Below are 21169 nucleotides of genomic sequence, written 5' to 3'. Positions count from 1 at the left end.
AGCTGCCTGCTACAACGGCGGCGCTCGGGGAGCAGTGAGGGGTTAGGTGCCTTGCTCAAGAGACCGTGTCCTGGCTAAATTCCCAACCTGGCTCATTCAATCTGGCCCCCTAATCATCCCCCAGTATCATTGGCTCATTCAATCTGGCCCCCTAATCATCCCCCAGTATCATTGGCTCATTCACTCTCCACCTCAAGCTGGTGTGTGGTGAGTGCTCTGATCCATAATGGCTGCCGTGCAACACATTGGTGGTGGTTAGTGAGGTTCCCCCTTCCCTGTGGAAGAGCTTTGAGTGTTGAGAAAAGCACTATATAAATGTAATGTTGTTATCAGCTTTATTGCACATGTGAAGCCACTCAGAATGAGTCTTTACTCTCCCACAGAAAACAGATGAGTTCAATATTCTGATCTGGGTTCAGAGTCAGACGGATTGTTCTAGAGTGTTCTGTCTGACAACATTCTATAGAGACGGCACATTACCAAGGCTGCATCCTCTGATGTTTTCTTTCTCATAGACTTTAGGTTTAGACAGACTGCACAATTGATTGTTTCTAAACAATCTAAAAAAAAATTCTAAAAAAGTGATCATGTGTGCTTTCTTCATTTATTTATTTTGTTATTCATCATGCAAATTGAACAAAAAACATCAAAAAACGTGACACTACGTAGCACGAGGCAATAGCTGTTAATTACTTTGTGAATACTTAGTTGAATACAGACTCAAAATGATTTCCTAGTTAGGATCAGAGGGGGTGAAACACTCATCAACACATTTCCCTCCCAATAGATTATGTGTGGTGTGCTGATGTGTGTTCCAGCAGAGGTCCAGAGGTGTAGACGCTGTAATATCGGCTGGGGTCCAGAGATGAGGGACTGGTTTTGGTCTTTTGTTTTCCCCAAGAACAGAGAATCTCAGATCCTTACATGTGAGTGGGGCCTTATACTGTATGTGCTGATGAGATGGGATGTGTTTATGGGTGTGTGTGTGTGGATGTGATAACAGCATCTATCTGTATCTGGGGTCTTTGCATTTCTGTCCTGCTGTGTACGGTGTGGGTCACAACAGCTTCACTAATGATCCAGTGTCTATCCAAAACCCAGGGTAGAGTGTGTGAGTGAATGTGGTCTGGACTCTGTGCAGGAGGGTCATTGTGTCAGAGATGCTGTAAAAGGCCAGAGTTCCTGCCCTGTGATCCACATACACTCCTATTCTGGAGCTGGCCACTAGAGGGAGTTTAGTCTCTTTATAATTGTGGTAGAAAGAGCAGCTGCAGCTGTAGGGGAACAGACACCAGGACTGATCATTACATCCAAACCCACGCTCAGCACCTCGTCCTTTCCTGCTGATGCTTTTATATGAGACTGCAATATAACCCCCCCCACTCCTCTCCACCTCCCAGTAGCAGCGTCCAGACACACCCTCTCTACACAGCACATGACCCCTCTTTTCAAATCTCTCTGGATGATCAGGATATGACTGGAGCTCATCTCTGGACTCCACCCTCCTGTTCCCCTCAGACAGATGGAGGTTTCTGTGTGCTGTGTTTGGATCCAGTGTGAAGTGACAGGAGTCTGATGGAGGAGAAGAGAGAAGAGGACACAGTTAGACTACTGTGCGTGTGTGTGTGTGTGTGTGTGTGTGTGATTCTGTACTTTTTTGTATGAATGGATATGGTCAAGTCGACATTTTTTTGTATAATGGATATGTTCTCAAGTGTACATGTGTGAGGGCCTGTCAAGTACATGTGAGAGTGTCTGTTTTCAAAAAGATTAAAAGTGTGTGTTGTGTTATGTTTGTGAGTTTATGTGTGTGTATGTGTGTGGGGGAGGACCTGTGTGTGATTCCACAAATACTTGGATGGATGACTGTGTGTGTACATGTTTGTCTCACTTACACTTTAAGAACTCCTCTCTGGTTACTGGCTCAGTAAAAACAGCCTGGACATCAGACACTGAGAAAGAAGAAATGTGTTATAACTAACCAAACTTGAACCAAAGTGAAGATGGAGATGCACTCATGCAAGCATCACTGATCTTCATCAGGATGGAATGAGCAGGTTCAGAAGATCTTCAGATGTGGGGTCAGGTGGTCTAGTGGTTCGGGAACTGGGCTTCCAAATGGAACACCTAAAGGTTGTGAGTTTGATCCCAGGGGCTACCACCATTGTGCCTCTGAGCAGGGCACCTAACCCCAAGTTGCTTCAGTAGTTCCTGTAGTTAGTTCACTGTGAGTCTCTCTGGATTAGAGTGTCAGCTTATTGATTCATTTGAATCATAGACTGAATATATAGTATATATACAGTCTATGATTTGAATGCAATGGAACCATTTGAATCAATTCCTCAACCCAACTAAATGCAGAGCAAATGGGTCATTAAGTTGGTATATTACACATTGAATTACCAAAACTTTCTGGGTACAAATATGCATTTGTGAGTCGCTTTGCTTCAATCAATTTATTTTTTTTAGTTTCTCAGAGTGCTGGAAAGAACAACTCATAGACCTGTAACAACTTATAACTTCTAAGAGACCGTGAGAAAAGGCTGCACTTGGCATAAACTTCATCATATTATGTGACCTTTTCTCCTTTCCTAATGAATATCTATATAACCGACCTGCTGCAGAGATCTTCATGACTTCCTGCTTGAAGAAATCCTCCAGCTGCCCCTTCAGTGTGGAGACAGATTTCTTCACAGCCTCAAAAGACCAGCTTTGGCTGACAGAGGTGCTGAATGAGTCTTCAGACTGAGATTGAGGGTTGACTGACTGAAAATTGTTCAAATGAGAAAGAGAGAGAGAGAGAGATGACTGGATAGAAACAATTAAATCTGATCTATAGATATATGATCTCTGTCCAAAATAGTTATTTTAATGGATTAGCATCGTATACACCATTGCTGTCTCATGTAAGTTGTCCTATATAATATAGTTGGTCGGATATAGTAAGCAACATAAGTTGATGTAATAGAAGAGGGTCTCTCCCTTGTGTTTCTATCAAGCAAGACAAACAGACAAACATGTCAATTTAATTAGTAAGTTCCAACGAGGATTGTATGATGTTGGAAATTAAATACTTTGTCTGCTAATGTTCTATTTACACTACAGTTACCTTGAGGAAATGGATGTGATCGTCTGTGTGTGAAAGCTGCTCCAGCTCAGCATCTCTCCTCCTCAGCTCAGCAATCTCCTGCTCCAGTTGCTTCAGGAGTCCTTCAGCCTGACTCACCTCAGCCTTCTCCTGAGCTCTGATCAGCTCTGTCACCTCAGAGCGCCTTCTCTCAATGGAGCGGATCATCTCAGTGAAGATCCTCTCACTGTCCTCCACTGCTGTCTGTGCAGAGCTCTGTTAGGAGACACACAAAGAGGAGGGTATATCTAAACAAAGTCCTTTTAGGCAAGTCCCTCCACTAGGCGGCCATATTGCAACACTTTTTGGGCACTCATCCCATGGGCATCCCATTCAGCAGAAATGCGCGTGCGCAAGGCTTCACGACACCAACCTTGCTCCAGCGGCGAGTTCACAACAAATGATTGGCACGATGTCTTCACAACACACCATATGATTGGCTCAATGTATTCACATGTCGACGTTTTGCCCAGGAAGGGGGGGGGGGGGTATGTGTAGACAACGGCCATATTGGCGTTACAAACTAACCCCATGCATTTCTATGGAGGATTTTTTGAGTGCTGTGTCTCCTCATTAGAAAGTCTCTGATCTAAAGCAGACCTCACCAGAGCTCCAGAGCTCTTCCACACAGCCTGTTACCCACAGTGTGGACCAGAGGAACTGGAAAGTGACTCAGTTTTGCAGACTCGTCTTTGAGATTGAGAGCCCTGACTGAGTGTAACCTGCGTTGTGTTGACCGAGCAGCTCAGCCTGCACTCGTACTTGTCTTGAACCTGCAACTTGCAGCACCTCAGAATGGCAGTCGAGCACGCTAACAAGTGACCTAAAACCCATAGGCTCTAGTATCTCTTGCTAGCGCGTCTCTTAAAGGAACACGCCACCCAATGTCAGTAGTAATATATGTTCTTACCTTAACTTTCACGAGTCATACCTCTCCCGTGTCAGTACATGCACTCAAACGCTCTGGTGCGCGGCTGGACTGTGTTAGCATGTTGCTATGCTAGCGGGCTTTGCCGTAACTAGCCGTAGAAGTAATCAAAAACATCCACGTTTTCCCGACTTAAATACAGTTGCACGAGTAGTTGATATAAATGTCTACGGCTACGCAACATGAAACGTGGCGATTTTCCAAGCGAATAAACAGGAGAACTACAGTGGGCATCGCTTTCAAATGACCACTTCATTCGCGCATTACGAAGCTGCGTGAAGCTTTGGTACCACTTTCAGCCACTGTGCGTCGCTCTGCCACTGTACATCGCTCCGTCAGTGGTAATTGTTACCGAGAGGAATCCCAGCCTACGAATTCAATAACAAAATAAATCGTAATTAAACATTACCTCGATTAAGGTTAGGCTACTTGGGTATGGCTTAAGGCTTGACTACACGGTGGTAGCGAAAATCGAAATCTGCTTTTGATAGCCTACCGGTGCCGCTCCACAAAACGAAAAAATATCTTAATTTGCTGTCTATGTTATTGTCAGTGTTGGGGGTAACGCAACTACGCAAATTAAAACAGTGTCTTAATTTGCCCTACTTCTTGACTGCAATGTAGTCAATTGACTGCTTGACATGTCATTTTTTTTTTCTGTACAATAAACAAATACATCTGCTTTATGCCGCAGAATTACATTCATATTTGGCTGACTGCAGACGCGCCACTTCCCTCCCCATATTCCAAGATTAAGATAGTAGCCTATACAAAAAGCACTTCATACCATCATAAAAATTCGTTAAAACGAATATCTATTTGCAATTTGACAAAACACTGGTCCTCATTTTGCGAATGCGAGGACGATATGAGCCTGTTGCATTTAGTGTTAGAGTCACGAAAACCACTGGCTCGTAATCACAATAATTTAACACACGACAGTTGGATAGCCTACTTCATCATGTCCCCATGCCTACATTTTTGTGAGCAGCATAGAGATCGTTAAAAACAATAAAGTATGGCTCTCCGTTTGGGACATCGAAAACTTTTTTATTTTTAATTTTTTTTTAATAGACTACCGTCGAAGATGCTGACTTGCAAAAGCCTCGGGATAACACGTTATCTCCACTATCATCAGTCATGCCCCTTGATCAAAGTGGGGAATGAAATAAAAGTTTGAACCACTGGCTTAACAAGTTACCTGCAGTCCAGAGCCCACAGAATCTGTTGCAATATTCTGATGATCGGCGATGATATCGCCAAATGTTTGTTTTCCAAAGTAAGAATTACACTTCACCATGCACCTTCGACAATGAATAGCTCATTACACTTGTTACCGTTAAACGTAGGCCTACCTGGTATCATTACAAACATTCTTCTCTCCTAAAACTGGCATATTTTATGGCATTGTGTCATGTAAGTTCGTTGCAAAATCTAGAGAAATGTGTGAGGTGGTCAGCGGGGGACAATTGAGACACACATTGGATTGTGTTATTACTTGAACATTCCATACTATCCACAGCTGTGGTAGGCCTATCAGGGGCAGGAGGATTACTGTTAGCGCAGGCTTTATATAAAATTCTTCAACAGAAGGCCTCGAATGTTGTCTTGTTTGTGGAGCGCTTTGCTTCGCTTCTGTAATCTCGGCTTCATTGAAAATGAGGGCTTCCCTCAATGACCCTCCGAGAATAAATAAAGGTTGAATGAATGAATGAATGAATGAATGAATGCAGGCTTGCCCAAAATAGGCTTAAGGCCTGTGGTTTGCGCAGCCTACAGTAAATAACAGACCCGCCAGAATGTGCGTTATGATGCTTTTTTACGAACAAGATGTTTTTGGTAGGCTACCCTACGCACACTGCATGTTCTTAAATAACAATGATCATCAGTAATATTCGACCATTCATTTGGGTAAATGGGCAAGCGTGACCACCTTGATTGGCTGATGATTGTAACGCGGGCATGATTCCAAACACCTCCCTTACGATGATGAGTGACAGGTGACAGGTCTCAGAATGCGTGCGCTACACAAGAACGGAAAATGATGAACAAAGGCTTTTATCTTACTACTAGAAGTAGGCTACTCCTAAATCGCACTTAAAGATTTTAGCTTGGAGTTTTCTCTTAAAAGTTATTCACAAAGCCTTTCAGACAACTCCTAAACTAGGAGTGAGTCTTCGTTGCTATGGATGACGTCATTACTCATGCACGAGCTTGACTGAAGTGACCACCTTGATTGGCTGACGATTGTAACGCGGGAATTCCAAACACCTCTCTTCCGATGATGAGTGACAGGTGACAGGTCGGAGAATGCGTGTGCTACACAAGTAGTGCGAAGGACGGAAGATGATTAATAACTGAATAAAAAGGCCTAGTCTAAATGAATAAAGAGTAAGGCAAAACAAATAGCATAGTAGCCTAATGAAACATAGGCCTATGGATTGATGCAGTAGCCTACCTTTGCAACATTATTAAATTAATCTGTCACCATATGCCTAGGCTACGTTTGCAAAGAGGAGAACATTTTAATTTGATTCACAATGAAACGTTACATTTCATTTACATGTTAACAATGAGTAGTTTTGGTTGTTGTTGGTGGCGTTATTGCATCCCTTTTATGAATGCAAAATTGTTCCCTCGCGATTGGAAGCTCCTGTTGCGCATAGGCTAAGCATTTCAAAACATCGCAACGTAAAATGCCACAAAAAAGCTGTTTATGAATAGGTCTTAGTGAGTTAGGAGTCCTCTCGACTTAAGCTGTCCCAGACTTAGGTGCTACTTTTAGGTCTAAAATGCTTCGTGAATTACTTTTTGTAAAAAAAAAAATTAGGAGTCCTAAAGTTAGGAGTGGCACGCCGATTATTTTTAGGAGTTGCTCCTAAATTCGCTAGTTAGGACAAAGATGGTTGATTACGAAGATACTTCCTGAGAGGCCATTTCCTGTCCCTGGAAATTTTGGAAAGCCTTATTCAGAACTCCAGTTTGCCCTCATATGAACTAGGACGACCCATCTTACTACGCATTCATTATCTTTGGTTAGGAGCTACTTTTAGCCTTAAAATTCTTTGTGAATACGGCCCCTGAATAAAAAGGCCTAGCCTAAATGAATCAAGGCAAAACAAATAGCCTATAGCCTAATGAAACATACGGATTGATGTAGTATCTTTGTAACATTATTCAATTATTCTGTTACTATGCCTACGTTTGCAAAATAAATTAAAATTATAATTTGATTCACAATAATGTTACATTTAATTTACATGTTGACAATGATTAGCCTAATTTTGGTTGTTGTTGGTGGCGTTATTGCATGTTAGTTATGCCTACAATGCAAAATTGCTTCCTCACGATTGGAAGCTCCTGTAGCTGCATAGGATTTCAAAACACGGCAAAATGCCGCAGGTATGGACCCTTTCAACAAGGTAAACAAAAACAATGCTTGAACATTCTATTTCGGCCCCAATCTACTTCCTCTGCATTAAGATAACATATGGAATGTTAAAAAGAAAGTCTTGTGGGGCCAACTATGATGCTGATAATGAAAATTCCATGAAAGGGTCTGTGAGTAAGGAGTCCTCTTGACTTTTAAGCTTTCAGAGCTGGGAAGGTGTGCTTTTTTGGGGGCAGGGCCGGATTAATGGCTTCTACATACCTGACGCACCCGACCGGTAGCGCGACAATGTGACGTCAAAATGACGTAGATCTCTCTGGCGCGCCAGGGTTTTGGCCGTGTAGCACACGGTAGCGCACCACTCATTTTTTTTCAGACGAGCGCGACAAGGCGGAAACAGGAAGATGGACTAGTTCGAGGGCAAGCGAGTTGCAGTGTTTTGTTACAGTCGTGAATTTTTAATAGTTTGCTGGATAAGTTAACAAAGTTACCAGTGAGAGTTGCAACACATGGAATTAAGAGGAAAGAATAGAAACGATTTATTTTCAAACAAAAGGATATCTATTAAGGCCTGAACAAAATCTCTTTCCACTTCAGGAAATTACACAAACTCAGCCAGTTGCTAGCTAGCTAGCCAGCTAACTAAACTGTTTAAATTATTAAAATTAACCTCGGGATGACTAAAGAACCTATCTATATATCCATCTATCTATCTATAATCTATGTACCTGTGCACACACCTTGGAATCTACATGATAATGATGATGGTAGTTGTGAATAGTACCATCACAGAGGCTAGCTACTGGTGTTTCTTACTACAGCTTCTTCTGCTGTGTAAGTAGGTAACGTTAATCTTTTCACAACAGCGACACCTCTGTTCAGGAGAATATTGCAACTAGTGTCGCGACCACCAGCGCGAGTATAAATGGTTACGGCGCTTCTGTGACGTCACATTGTCGCGCTACAGGTCGGGTGCGTCGAGTATGTGGGACGTTTAACTGGATACAAATGTCTGATGGCCCCCCTTCCCCCCAGCCAACGTGAATCGGGTGGTTAGTTAATAGGCCTATCGTGAAGATTTTTCCTGCCATCTAAGGCACGAGCGCATCTGTGAGGCCAAGCCTCACCAAGTAGCTCGTTTGTTTACAACTAACATTCCATTTAATTAAACTGCTTTATAGGCTATGCCGAAATAGTTTTCAACATTTTGAATATTAGTGTCGGGTGAATTGAAATGTTCTCAAAGTATCCTTATGGCTGAAAGCTTCTTGGGATCCCCCCCGTCAAGCAATATAACCATACAAACGCGCTTCCTGCACTCATTGTTTCAAAAGGAGTAATTTTGGCTTTGTCAGAACTGAAGAGCTGTGGACGGCACGGCACGGCATGCCCAATGAAAATAAATTAACGCAACGCAACACAACACAGACCCCGCTTCTCTCGCGTCAGTCACTGACATGAACGAAACACAGAACTCGCTTCTCTCATGGCAGTCACTGACAGTAGCCTAGAATAAATGCATGGGGAAAAACACTTCCCCATGACAAAGACATCGTAAAACACTGAAAGTTAATATTTTGTCACTAGCAACATACATCTGTCCTTTGTCAAATGTATTATGTTCCAAGTAGCCTATGCGTAATTATGCTTCATAAAGTTGAACAAATACTTTTGCTTATTTCACAGAAAATATAAATAGCCAGTTAGGGTCTACAGTGCAGAGTTGGTAAGTTGGAGTGAACATACAAACAGGGGAAATTCTTTCTCTTGTAGCCTCAGGTGCGCACGTAGACATAAGGCCGAACATGTAAGCGCCAATGAATTGTGCTCTCACGACAATCACTTAAATAGGTTAACATCACTCTAAGTTCACCTTCAAGCAAGGAAAACGATGATTTGAAGACATCTGTTTCGTTGGAAGGGCAAGGGGTAGCAACAGGGCAACACAGAGACAGGCCCGATGGCAGGGCTGTTATGAGAGTATTAAAATATGGGATAATCCACGGGAAAACATTAAAACGGCAAGACAGCGGGGGAAAGATTGATTTAAGAACGTTATCACAGTGTGTGGCTGTGGCGCGGGCGGAAGACAGCGACAATTGGCAGGGGAGGGTCATGTCTTTTTTAACAATTCTGTCGGAGGGTCATTGAACAATTTCTAGCAGGCAAGAGAGGGTCATGCAACTTTTGACTGAAGCACTCAAAATTCCTCCGGTGGCCCCTTCAATAAATAACGAACAGTCCCTAGATTGCTGCTGGGCTATATGTCTTGGTTCATGTCTGTTAACAACTCATTGCCGTCAAACGCATAGCCTATCTCGCGGTTGCATCCATTACAAACAAACATGCAATGTGAACGTCTGGGATTGGGGAGAGCACTAAATGCTCTACTGAATAAGCACGAAGTCAAACCTTTAAATGAAAAACACTCTTTAATAATAATTAAAAAAAAATAAACCGCTAATGAAGTAAACTTGTGACCATCAAAAAGCGTTTATGCCTGTAACTCTGTGATAACAGGACGTAACAGGAAGGCATTTGGCTGAGCAACTGAGGTTAATATGCTCTATATTTTGTCCAAACGATGTCTGTCTATCATCGTTGCACTCGGAGAAAACCAGAATGTTTAATTTGTCCTGCGTTTCTTCTACGGCTGCAAACGGGATTCACTCGCAGTTAACCAAATATTTCTTTATTAGGGCAGGGCAGGCATATTTCTGGCTATTAAATTATTTCTAAACCAGTCTGCTAAAGTCTGTAGTGAAGTCTGTGTAGGGTTTTCCAGGCTCCATTTCTTTTTACGAGACACCCTGCTCACTTGAGCCATCTACCGGTTGTTTGGGTTGTTGCAGCGTCTCACTGGGAAAATACAAATTAAAGTCGCCTGACACCGCGTGATCCCACGCGCAGACCGCGAGTGAAGCTGGCCAAGTCGAAGCACTGCCCACTGTACAATGTGTGGCGCAATAGCACTTGGGAGTACTTCGACCTAGCGTAGTAGTATTGTTAACACCTAATTGTAGATCCTATCCACCACAGAGTTTAGAATCCATGCTGGATCGACCCTCAGCCTCTCCCTCCCCTCTGAGCGAGAGAGAGGCACACACACTAGAGATGCGCTGATGGGCTATTATTTCAACCATAACTGCATAGCAAAACTTATCATCCATCAGCACCAAAGTTTTTTGACCAATTTTCAAAACCGCACCCGCCCACCATCCGCTGGTTGTTTTAATGTAGGCTATATGGGTGATGCAGCGCTGCTGACGTGAGGCTAGAAAGCCCTTGCCTGTTCTAGAAAGACTGATCCAATGCAGCAAATATATTAAAAGGCTAAAGTCGTTCATTGGCTATGTTGTAGCCTATCCCTAGAATATCAGCAGCAAACTCAGTCTCTGTCTCGCAAAACAGTCTCCAAATAAAACGCACATCGGCCAGTTGCCTATTCTGCCAGCTTGTGACAATATATCGTCCACAATGCTTGATTGCATTGCATTCTCCACATTTTTAGCTAAATTTTCATGTACCATATCAGCATTTTTGTTCAGTGAATCTTTTGTAAATTGCTTTACAATAGCGTCGGGCTCTTGTCAGCAGCCTTCGGCTTGCCTCTTGCCACTATTCACTCCTTGTCTTCCGATGTCATTTCTGAGTCATCTACAGATGTTTACACACATTCACCTCCCTAAATAGAACCAACTTGACGTTGACTTCAACCTGTGTTATATCCTAGATGAGACTGCCTGGGTTATTTTGTTTCGATATTAGCCTATATATAAAACACATAGTAATTGTAGCCTACCATTCAGGGAATAGGCATTTAAAAGAGAGACAGAGAGTTATATGACTCAGAAATGACATCGGGCGATGGCAGTGCGAGATGTTCAGAACGTAAGAGCTAAAACTTCTACAAACTTCTACAAACATCCACAGCGGAAAAAGAAGGTAAGAAAAATAGTCGGAAAACTTAGATGTGTAAGGCAAGCAAGCAAGTTTGGCGGTTGTTACTAAAAATGTGAACATGCACGTTGCACTGTTGTGCGGTGGACTTTCAGAATGAATGGAGTCGGAGTTTCTTTAATATCGAGGCGTCATATAGTTTGTCCGATCGGCCTGCTATAAAATGAATTGCGCTGTCTGACTGAAAAAGACGCGCTCTCTTCCCGTGCAGTCAAAATGAATGGGAGTCTTCAGAACAGGCTTGTCAGTCACCCCGACATAACAGTGCGTAAAGTAGCCTATAATGTGAATGACTTGTTATTTTATCAAGGATTTCTTTCTTTTTGCAAAAAATAAAGTACAATAGGCATTAATTAGTAGGCCAGGAGCATGTTGAAATTACAATGATAAAATTGTAAAAGGACGTGACCGAAGCTGAGGCAAGCCAGGCAATAGGCCTATAGGCCCGACGGTAATTGTAAAGCAATTTACAAAAGATTCACTGAACAAAAATGCTGATGTGGTACATGAAAATTTAGCTAAAAATGTGGAGAATGCAATGCAATCAAGCATTTTGGACGATATATTGTCACAAGCTGGCAGAATAGGCAACAGGCCGATGTGCGTTTTATTTGGAGACTGTTTTGCGAGACAGAGACTGAGTTTGCTGCTGATATTCTGGGGATAGGCTACAACATAGCCAATGTACGACTTTAGCCTTTTAATATATTTGCTGCATTGGATCAGTCTTTCTAGAACAGGCAAGGGCTTTCTAGCCTCACGTCAGCAGCGCTGCATCACCCATATAGCCTACATTAAAACAACCAGTGGATGGTGGGCGGGTGCGGTTTTGAAAATTGGTCAAAAAACTTTGGTGCTGATGGATGGCTGATGGATGATAAGTTTTGCTATGCAGTTATGCTTGAAATAATAGCCCATCAGCGCATCTCTAGTGTGTGTGCCTCTCTCTCGCTCAGAGGGGAGGGAGAGGCTGAGGGTCGATCCAGCATGGATTCTAAACTCTGTGGTGGATAGGATCTACAATTAGGTGTTAACAATACTACTACGCTAGGTCGAAGTACTCCCAAGTGCTATTGCGCCACACATTGTAGTTCTCCTGTTTATTCGCTTGGAAAATCGCCACGTTTCATGTTGCGTGGCCGTAGACATTTCTATCAACTACTCGTGCAACTGTATTTAAGTCGGGAAAACGTGGATGTTTTTGATTACTTCTATGGCTAGTTACGGCAAAGCCCGCTAGCATAGCAACATGCTAACACAGTCCAGCCGCGCACCAGAGCGTTTGAGTGCACGTACCGACACGGGAGAGGTATGACTCAACTCGTGAAAGTTAAGGTAAGAACATATATTACTACTGACATTGGGTGGCGTGTTCCTTTAAGGTGTTGGGAGGGAGGTTTACACACTGCACAGCTACGTACCAACTGGCTACCGTTAGATGAGCTCTGATATGGCAGCCAGCTGCTGTCCTCTCCTCTGGTCAGTACTACATTATTGTTTGTCCCCAAGTTACCATTAGCTCAATGTTGATAATTGTGCCACCGGGAATGCCTAAGGAGCACACCTGTATGTTTATGCAGTTGAGAGGGTCTATAGTTTTCTCAGTACTCACCTTGAGAGTCTCCACAGCCTTCCTCAGCTCCGGCAGCTCCTTCTCTCTCTCCTGGAGTCTCTGATGGAGTTTCCTCTTGGTCTCCTCCATCTCTTTCTAAATGACAGTTATAATACCAGACTACACATAACTACATACTACATAGTCAATTTAATCCTCACATGAAATTTTGATTTCATAAATGTAGTCATTAAGAAGCCTGTTTCTTTGCAGGATCTGTGGAAACCACTGAGCAAACAGTGTCTTTATTGGGACTTAGGAGATATACCACATATTCAGTAATTGTCACGGTTTGGAGTTTGTGTTTTGGTTTTTGGGACTCTTAGGGCCTGTACTACGAAGGGAGCTTAACCTACCCAGATGTAACCCAGGGTTACTTTGTTAAACCGGGGTTGACAAAACCTGGTTATCATAAGTGGTGTTAATCGGTACTACGACGCTGATTAAGAAGTTGATTTGTTGAACTGGGGTTAACCTAATTGGAGTTTGTGCGCGTTCACATAAAAGGGGCGGGTTGCAGCGCAAGTCACCACTTTCAATGATGACGCGATCACCTTATTTTACGGACGAGGAATGCACAATTATTGCAAGACAAGGCTGTTGGCAACGTATTGCAGATCGGGTAGCCTAAATGCCTAAAAGTAAAGTTTTATTTCCACATGTTCTTCAAATATGTGTTACGGAGGATTAATAGCTTGCGGAATGTCTGAAATGAGTTGAAATAATTAAATTGCCTATTTTGAGTTTATAGAAAGGCCTACAGATGCAACACAATTCAGAAGTGGCCATATAGATTACAGTAATAAGGATAACTGAATGTTTAGCCCCCATTGAATGATTTAGTGTATGCCTAATCCTGTGAACATTTCAGATGCAACACCATTGCCAAACGCACATGGCAGCAGGTGAAAATGAAACACAAAAACATTATTCAGAATAGTAGGTTTATATAGTTATAGCTTGCATTAATATTTCTTAATTATGAAAACATGTAGGCCTATAGTATTCACTTGGCCTCTGTTTTACAGCTAACAAGGAAAAGGTTTCTTTGAACACTACTGTAAGGCACCAGAGTGTTTTACAGTAGTAGAGGAGTTGGCCATTGCAAATAATAGTGGAAGGCCGATTATGGAAGGGGTTGAGGGAGGCATTCGGTCGGATTCTGGTGCTGTGGAAATGTGTAGCCTTTATGTGCAGGGTACAGTATATGACATTCAATTCAACAAGTTTGTTAAAATTGTGATTTTAATTTATTAGGCCTATATGTCCGATTTATTTTAGGCTATTCTTGCTCAGATGTTCAGCATACTGTAGGCCTATGTCCGATTTATTTTCGGACATACAGTATTCTTGCTCAGATGTTCAGCATCACCGATGGAATACATTAATGTCCACGTAAGTGCATTGCTTATTTGCTATGACGGGTGATAGAGACGTCTGCCTAGATCATCTGACAAAGATAACGAATTCCCTCGGCTAACAAAACGAATTCCCTCGGCTAACAAATATATATATATGATTGATGCTAGCACTTACCAGCCGTCTTGAACTGACACTCAACTGTTTAAGAACAGCACTCACTGATGCACTTCTTACTGTACTCTACCGTTTTAAAATTGTCTGTTATTAAATTGTCTGTTTTTAAACTGTTACCATGTTGTTAGTCGCTTTGGTTAAAAATGTGTCAGCCAAATGAAATGTAATGTAATGTAATGTAATGTAAGGTAATGTAATGTATTACTTGTTTTTGCCCTATCGTCTGTGTCCTTTAATTACCTTCTTGTGTATTTAAAGGGAAACTTGGCAGGATTTCCCCCTCTGCTGGAGAAATTGTGCATTATGCTATTTTAAACTGTGGAAAAAGGTAACGATAAAGCACATGAATTTGTTTACAAGCTAGCAAAACGGTTAGCATAAGTTTGGCAGACAATGTGGATGTTACAAGGTAAGAAACACGATTTAAAACTAGTTTTTTGTTTCTCACTTATCTTTTCGGGACGGTAGTCTCAATGTTGCAAGGTTGGTTTTCCGCCTGGGGACGCTAGGGGCAGCGGGAAAAGTCACCATTTTCACCGGAACAGGTCATTTAACCATCCAAATGATTTCTAAACGGGTTTATTACTGTAGCGTCGGCGCATAAAGACTGTGTTATCGTTCTCCAGCGAAAGGCATGCTGGGACACGAGGGTGAACAATCGGGGGGTTTATGTCGTTATTCTCCTAAGTTAGAAGTGTAAAGTTGGTGTTTTTATCGTAACCTGTTTCCCTTTTTAGTTATCCCTCATGTGTGTTCCTTTTCGTGTGGGGGGCTGGACCTCCCCTGTTGGTGTAGTGTGTGTGTTTTCTTGACCTGCTCTGTGTGTATTGTGATCTGTGTCTGAGTCCCTGCCCTCGTTCGTGAGCCAATAAAGCTGCCATTGAACAACGTTGGTGTCGTGTGCATTAAACGTTACATTGGTGTCAGAAGCGACTTTCGAACATGGACGCCTCCAATGCTGGACTGAGTGGCGGAGCTGCCCCTGCCCCGGGAGTCTACGTGAGGGCAGGCGACCTGACCCCGGGGCTCCCGCCAGCCCTTTTCAGGGCTCAGAAGGCTCGCACAAAGGCTCGGCGACGGAGGGAGAGGAGGAGGGGCGCCATCATCAAAGCCTGGCTCCGCGCGGCAGACGAAGCGCCGGGAGATCTCTGCTCAGAAGAAGAGGGCCGTCTACTCGAGCTGCCTGAGGAGGACGGGAGCGGGTTCCTCGGGAGAGACCCGGGCCTGCTGGCGGCGGAGAGCGCGCCAGGGGCGAGGGAGGAGCAGAGCGGCGGCGAGAGCGGGAACGAGAGTGAGAGCGGCGCGGAAGACGGGCCACCTGCATTGCTGGTCGAGGTGGGGCCGGAAAGGCTGCCCCCGCCGGGGGAGAGACAGCGTGAGCTGGCAGCTCACTTCCGGCCCTCCTCGACGGGCCGACTGTGGGTCCCGGAGAGAAGCCCGTTTGTCGCGGGGGAGAATGAAGCGGCGAGGAGGATGGGGAGCCTGGGCGGCCGCGCCTGCTTCGCGCCATTTTGGAGCCACGAGGGGTGCGGGGACTTTTGGGTAGGGAAGAGGGTGGGGGCCCTCTAGTGTGTAACTGTTTTGTGTGTGCTTTAACTTTTGGGTGCGTGTGAGGGGCACCGTGCAGTGCTAGGCGCTTGTTCTAGTTGGCCTGTTGGCCGGCGCCTTTTAAAAAAAAAAAAAAAAAAAAAAGTTCGTTGTGTGGAGTTCGATAGCACGACCATCTCGGGGGTCGTGCCTTCGCCGAGGCCGCAAAGGAGTGGAACGGGCCGGGAACAGAGCAGTACGGCTCTGCGAGATGGCAACACGAGGAGGGACGCCGAAGACGGTAGCTGCAGCGGGAGAGCTCAGCGCGGTCCGGTTGCTGTGGAGTCGGTGCCTGTCTGTCCTGGTCGGCGACTCGACGGAGCGGAGTGGCGTTGGCGCAGCTTCATCTGGCCCCCCCGAACCCCGGTGCTTGGTACAGCGTCAACGGTTGTAAGGCCACCTAGGGCCCCGTCTGGAGAGGAGGAGTGCCGTGGTGACACGCCGCGGAAAGGGCAGCCTGAGGGCGGCTGCTGAGAGGGAGCTGGTGACGAGCGGGGTCGGCCACGTGGCTGCTAGCACGCCCGAACTGGATTGCTAGCAGCGTGGGCCTCGCTGAGTGAGCTCCTGCGGCGCGTGCACCCCACGTGATTTGGCGGTACTGTCGCGCTGGACTGAGTGGCGGGCGACGCGCGCCGACGCTAGCATGTGGCTACCTTGTGGTCGTTGCCGAGGACGGCAACGGCTTGTTGAGGGAGCTATGTAGCGTCGGCGCATAAAGACTGTGTTATCGTTCTCCAGCGAAAGGCATGCTGGGACACGAGGGTGAACAATCGGGGGGTTTATGTCGTTATTCTCCTAAATTAGAAGTGTAAAGTTGGTGTTTTTATCGTAACCTGTTTCCCTTTTTAGTTATCCCTCATGTGTGTTCCTTTTCGTGTGGGGGGCTGGACCTCCCCTGTTGGTGTAGTGTGTGTGTTTTCTTGACCTGCTCTGTGTGTATTGTGATCTGTGTCTGAGTCCCTGCCCTCGTTCGTGAGCCAATAAAGCTGCCATTGAACAACGTTGGTGTCGTGTGCATTAAACGTTACATTACGTTGAAATAGTTGCCAAGTTCCCCTTTAAGGTCTTGTGGTTGTCTTTGTCTTTGCTTCGTCATTATGGTTTTGTCATGTTGCCCATGTTTCCTGGGTTTTCAAGAGTAAACTAGTGTTTGGATGTATTCTCAAGCCTCTTGTCGTGCATTTGGGCCCCAACCTACTCAGCAATCTGACAGTAATGACGCCCGACTGTGTTAATCTTGGCACAAAGGAGCAGATTGGGATCAGTAATGACTGGGAGCTCAGCACACTATTCTATGTAGCTCTGCTTCTGAAAGAAACATTTAATAAGTAATATAATTTCAGGCAATACATATGACTAGTTGTACGAATAAACATCTGTAGAAATAATAATATTTTTCATTGTATGTCTGATCCAAAATATTTTTATTAACCTAATGAAAACCTTAGAAAGGTTTTCCTCTCAAAAAGCACAATATGAACCCCTGGGGCTCCTTATAATGTTAACCACTTGTAAAAAATGGGCTGAAAACCCGACACCTTGCCAACAAAAAAAGTCATAAATCGTTCAAATAAAAACATAAATCAACCAACAGGAGGTTGACACATCAAATGCTCTCCTAGACTCCCACACTGAGGGCAGAAAACCCTCGTTTTAAATAAAGCCAGTCAATTAGCCTAAATTGGTATACCACTATACTAGGGACCCATGTACAATTATAGGCTACTGCACACATTTACAATCATACACACATTTGATCCTTTAGGATATGACATAAACATACTGTAAATATCAGTGCTGGGTCCCTCTGACTCTGACTGAATTGGCATTGCATGAATTGCCATTGCATGAATGATTTATCATTATGGTACGTTTTCTAAGGGATACATTCTCCATGGTGGTTAAGCAGTCACACTAAAAATATCCGCACCTGAACTGAACTCCCTCCCCGGTGCTTACCTGTTTCTCCGTTCTCTCAGCTGCAGCGGAGACCGTGTCGTGGCCTTTATGTTCATCTACCAGACATAGCACACAGACGCAACTCTGATCCGTGCGACAAAATACCTCCAGAAGCCTCTGGTGTTGAGTGCAGATCTTGTCTTGTAGCTGACCTGTGACATCAACCACGTTGTGTCTTTTCCCTGAGAAGAGTTCATCATGGCGCTGGAGATGAGTCTCGCAGTACGACAACAAACACGCCAGGCAGGACTTGACGGCTTTTAGTTTTCTCCCGGTGCAGCTGTCACACTCCACATCTCCAGGTCCAGCAAAACACTGAGGAGAAGCAGTAGGCCTACCTTGAATTAAAGTCTTCCTGAACTGTTCCACAAGCTCAGCAACAAAGTTGTTTTTGTTTAAAACAGGTCTCGGAGTGAATGTCTGTCTGCATTGTGGGCAGCTGTAAACTCCCTTCTGATCTTCCTGATCCCAGCAGCCCTTAATGCAGCCCGTGCAGTAATTGTGTCCACAGTTAAGAGTAACTGGATCCGTCAGAAGATCCAAACAAATCGGACACATACAAATGTACTGGTTAATTGAAATCGCCTCTGCCATTCTTCATGAGCACGACAGACACTTTAGGAACCTCTGAAAACACTTAATACTTCAGAGGTACTTCAGCTTCGTTTCCTCTGAATTCGGTGTAGACTAGCCTACAGCTTGGGAAAGACTTGCTGCATTTAAGGGTGTGTCAGTGCAGAGCAAATCACATTCGTCGCCACGGCCAAAACACATTTGTTATTGATAAAAAGATTGCCAGGTAATTCTGCATGGCTGATATGACCAATTAATGTGGACTATTGACAGTATGGGTTCATTGCTCCAACCTAAGAGTAAAACAACCTCATTTACTGTTCATGATTAAGCACCACAGTCTTCATGTATCATGAAATTGACTGAGGAACTTTAAAAAGTATTGAAACGTAAACGTAAATGCTGTAAAATTAAGCAACCAATTAAAAATGTCCTCATTCAAGTATAGATTTTACACACCAGCATTCAATTCAACGATTATGAAGAGTAATACTGCCATCTAGTGGAGATATCGTGTGGTGTTAAATTAAAAAATTTAAATCTAACTGCCTGGCCCTCTGTGTCTTCTGTTGGTACATGAGGCCCTGAGAGAGCAGATCCATGCTCTCCTCTTCCACCTGGCCCTGGCTGACTTCCTTCCTCCTCAGTGTGGTGGTAGTGCTATCATTCTGTGCTGGCTACTTGGCTAAGTGGTTCCCAAAGTGGGGTTCGTGAGACAGCAAGCAGGGGTTCGTTAAATAATTTTCATATATATATATAAAAACTATTAGAAATAGCATATTTTAGCCATAATTGTCACAGAATATAAAATAATAGTAGTAGCACATTTCAAATAAAAGCCTTTCGATTTTCTTTGCCCCTCCTGACCCCCTGTGATTACGTCAGATTAACAACATTAGCGTCCAAAATTTGTATACTTCTATCACCTCAGGGGATAGTTGGGTTCACAAGTCACTGGCACTGTTATTTTGGGGGTCACGGGCTGAAAAGTAGTTTGGGAACCCCTGTTCTAGATCACCACAGCAGCACTACAGAGGACCCTCACCTTCCTGGCTATGGTGGTGGTGGTGGTATTGGTCATCTGCTTCCTGCCCAGCAGCGTGGCCCAAGTACTGATCTGGGTTAGGGTGTGGTCACACAGGATGAGCAAAGCCGTGGAGGTGGTAAGCGCGGTCTTCAACAACACACTGACCCTCACCTACCTCAACAGCACACTGACCCTCACCTACCTCAACAACACGCTGGACCCTCACCTACCTCAACAGCACACTGGACCCTCACCTACCTCAACACCATGCTGACCCTCACCTACCTCAACAGCACACTGGACCCTCACCTACCTCAACACCATGCTGACCCTCACCTACCTCAACAGCACACTGGACCCTCTGGTCTACTACGTCTCCAGCCCCACCTTCCAGGTGTGCAGACGGCTGGTGAGACTCGGGACAGTGGACAAAAAAGGAGGTACACAATATTTATTTAGACATTATTGCTTATAAAATATTCCATATGATAGAAATTTGAATTAATGATAGCTCATGGATAGCTTCAAGTTTCATCACTGACACAATAAATTACAGTAAAATGCCAATTACGTATTTGTACTTTGTACATACAGTATGTGAAACATGAAGACAATCCCAATATTGGTAATGTATACATTTATAGTAATAATCACTTTTCATTATGTACCTGCAAGGAAAGGCACCTGCCTGATATCCACTTCTGATCCCCCACACAGAGGGTCATTTTGTGACCTCCACACAGGGCTCTGGCCAAAACATGACTAACTGAACAACAGGTTCTACAGTGTGAAATTATAGACAAACCTGTATATTGCTCCTGGTGATGAACCAATGCTTAATGTTTTTTGCACTTCTTTCTCTTCATCAGTTTTCAAAATATCATTAGACAGACAACCTTAAGAGATTTCATATTTGATCACACTTTAACACACTCCAGAGCACTTATACACAATAATCAACAGTTTAACATAGTCCTGCTGCATTGCAATACCATTGATGTTAGACAAAGCGATTTATTTTACATCTTTTGTTCATTCTCAGGATTTGGATAAATATTGTAATCTCTTTAATATTTACACTCTCTGTGAAATGCTGTCACATTAGAGCTTCCATCAGGCATGTACTGTATCTGATAATAAGGGAAGTCAGGTGCTGTGAGTGTGATGAAGGGAACAGAAGATGGTGTCGGGGGAACAAGAGAAGAGAGCGGAAGGTCAGAGGGGACTCAACACTGGACTCAACACAAGAGGCTGGTGTGAGGTGTGGAGATGTGTTTCAGCATGGGCTCCAGATGTGTGTGTGTGTGTGTATGCGTGTGCAGTTTCAGTCTGCCGTTGTCCCTTAACATCAGACAACCTCATTCTTAGCTGGATTAATTGCTACTATCTCACTTGCTGTTAATTCATGTAGCTGTAAATATTGGCTAAATTAATAAACATAACAGACAACAATGGGAAGACCTTGGTTC

General features: G+C 44.0%; 1 protein-coding gene across 2 annotated transcripts; it reads right to left on the bottom strand.

Moving 5' to 3' along the window:
• Positions 1-678: 678 nt before the first annotated feature.
• Positions 679-18756, bottom strand: LOC143105556 (tripartite motif-containing protein 16-like). 2 transcript variants are annotated; one of them, XM_076269557.1, is made up of 6 exons: positions 18101-18755; positions 13019-13114; positions 3110-3343; positions 2616-2766; positions 1896-1952; positions 691-1572 (listed from the first exon to the last, which is right to left on the bottom strand). In XM_076269557.1, the coding sequence occupies exons 1-6, from the start codon at positions 18692-18694 to the stop codon at positions 1058-1060; spliced, it is 1647 nt and encodes a 548-aa protein (XP_076125672.1). In that variant the 5' UTR covers positions 18695-18755; the 3' UTR covers positions 691-1057. The 2 variants fall into 2 exon arrangements, with proteins under 2 accessions (XP_076125673.1, XP_076125672.1); XM_076269558.1 differs by lacking the exon at positions 1896-1952 and having other exon boundaries at positions 679-1572; positions 18101-18756.
• Positions 18757-21169: the final 2413 nt, after the last annotated feature.

The sequence above is a fragment of the Alosa pseudoharengus genome, unplaced genomic scaffold (genome assembly GCF_046254945.1).
Source record: "Alosa pseudoharengus isolate Yale_2024_CS ecotype anadromous, Long Island Sound unplaced genomic scaffold, YU_APseudo_1.1 YU_APseudo_1.1_scf_6, whole genome shotgun sequence".
In the NCBI taxonomy this organism is placed as follows: domain Eukaryota; kingdom Metazoa; phylum Chordata; class Actinopteri; order Clupeiformes; family Clupeidae; genus Alosa; species Alosa pseudoharengus.
Note: the sequence above shows the minus strand (reverse complement) of the source record. Positions and strands in the feature narration are given on the sequence as shown.